The following is a 686-nucleotide window of genomic DNA, read 5'->3' as shown; positions in this document are numbered from 1 at the left end:
GAATCTGTCCAACATCCTGAAAGCCATCTCTTTCAGGGACCATGCTATCTTCAATGCAACACAGAATGGGTTAAAAGTCACTGTTGAGGACTCCAAATGCCTTCAAGCCAATGCATTCATTCAGGTTGGTGTTGGAGGACAGTGTCTTACGAGTTCAGTTGGTTGACAGCAGTTGGATTAATCAGTTTATTTGTGTGTCTGATTCCTCAGGCTGACATCTTTCAAGAGTACATAATCAAAGAGGACGCGGTTGGCTTTCAGGTTAATTTAACTGTTCTTCTGGACTGCCTCACCATCTTTGGGGGAAGCACAGTCCCAGGTGTGTATCATAATGATAATCCAGTCCTTCTTTTGGAAAATTAATTAAAAAACGAATTCCTGTCTTTTATTTTACCCTCAAGGTGTGTGCACCGCCTTGAGAATGTGCTACAATGGCTACGGATATCCGCTGACTTTGTTCCTGGAGGAAGGTGGTGTGGTCACCGTATGCAAGATTAATACACAGGAGTCGGAGGAGCCCATAGACTTTGACTTTTGCAGCACAAATGTAACCAACAAGGTGATTCTGCAGTCAGACAGTCTTAAAGAGGCTTTCTCTGAGCTTGACATGACCAGTGAAGTTCTGCAGATTACTATGTCACCAAGCCATCCTTACTTCAGGTACAGTAACAGTGCACACAACAGAT

At 43.6% G+C, this 686-nt stretch overlaps 1 protein-coding gene across 1 annotated transcript; it reads left to right on the top strand.

Moving 5' to 3' along the window:
- Nucleotides 1-4: 4 nt before the first annotated feature.
- LOC107735226 (cell cycle checkpoint protein RAD1-like) lies at nucleotides 5-660 on the top strand (the record flags this gene model as incomplete). Its single annotated transcript, XM_016546982.1, has 3 exons — nucleotides 5-124; nucleotides 211-319; nucleotides 402-660. Coding segments are annotated over 3 exons (488 nt in total), but the record flags the coding sequence as incomplete, so codon positions are not given.
- Between the last annotated feature and the right edge of the window lie 26 nt (nucleotides 661-686).

This window comes from Sinocyclocheilus rhinocerous, unplaced genomic scaffold (genome assembly GCF_001515625.1).
Source record: "Sinocyclocheilus rhinocerous isolate Xijiao unplaced genomic scaffold, SAMN03320098_v1.1 C35888142, whole genome shotgun sequence".
NCBI lineage: Eukaryota > Metazoa > Chordata > Actinopteri > Cypriniformes > Cyprinidae > Sinocyclocheilus > Sinocyclocheilus rhinocerous.
This window is presented reverse-complemented; position numbering and strand designations above follow the sequence as displayed.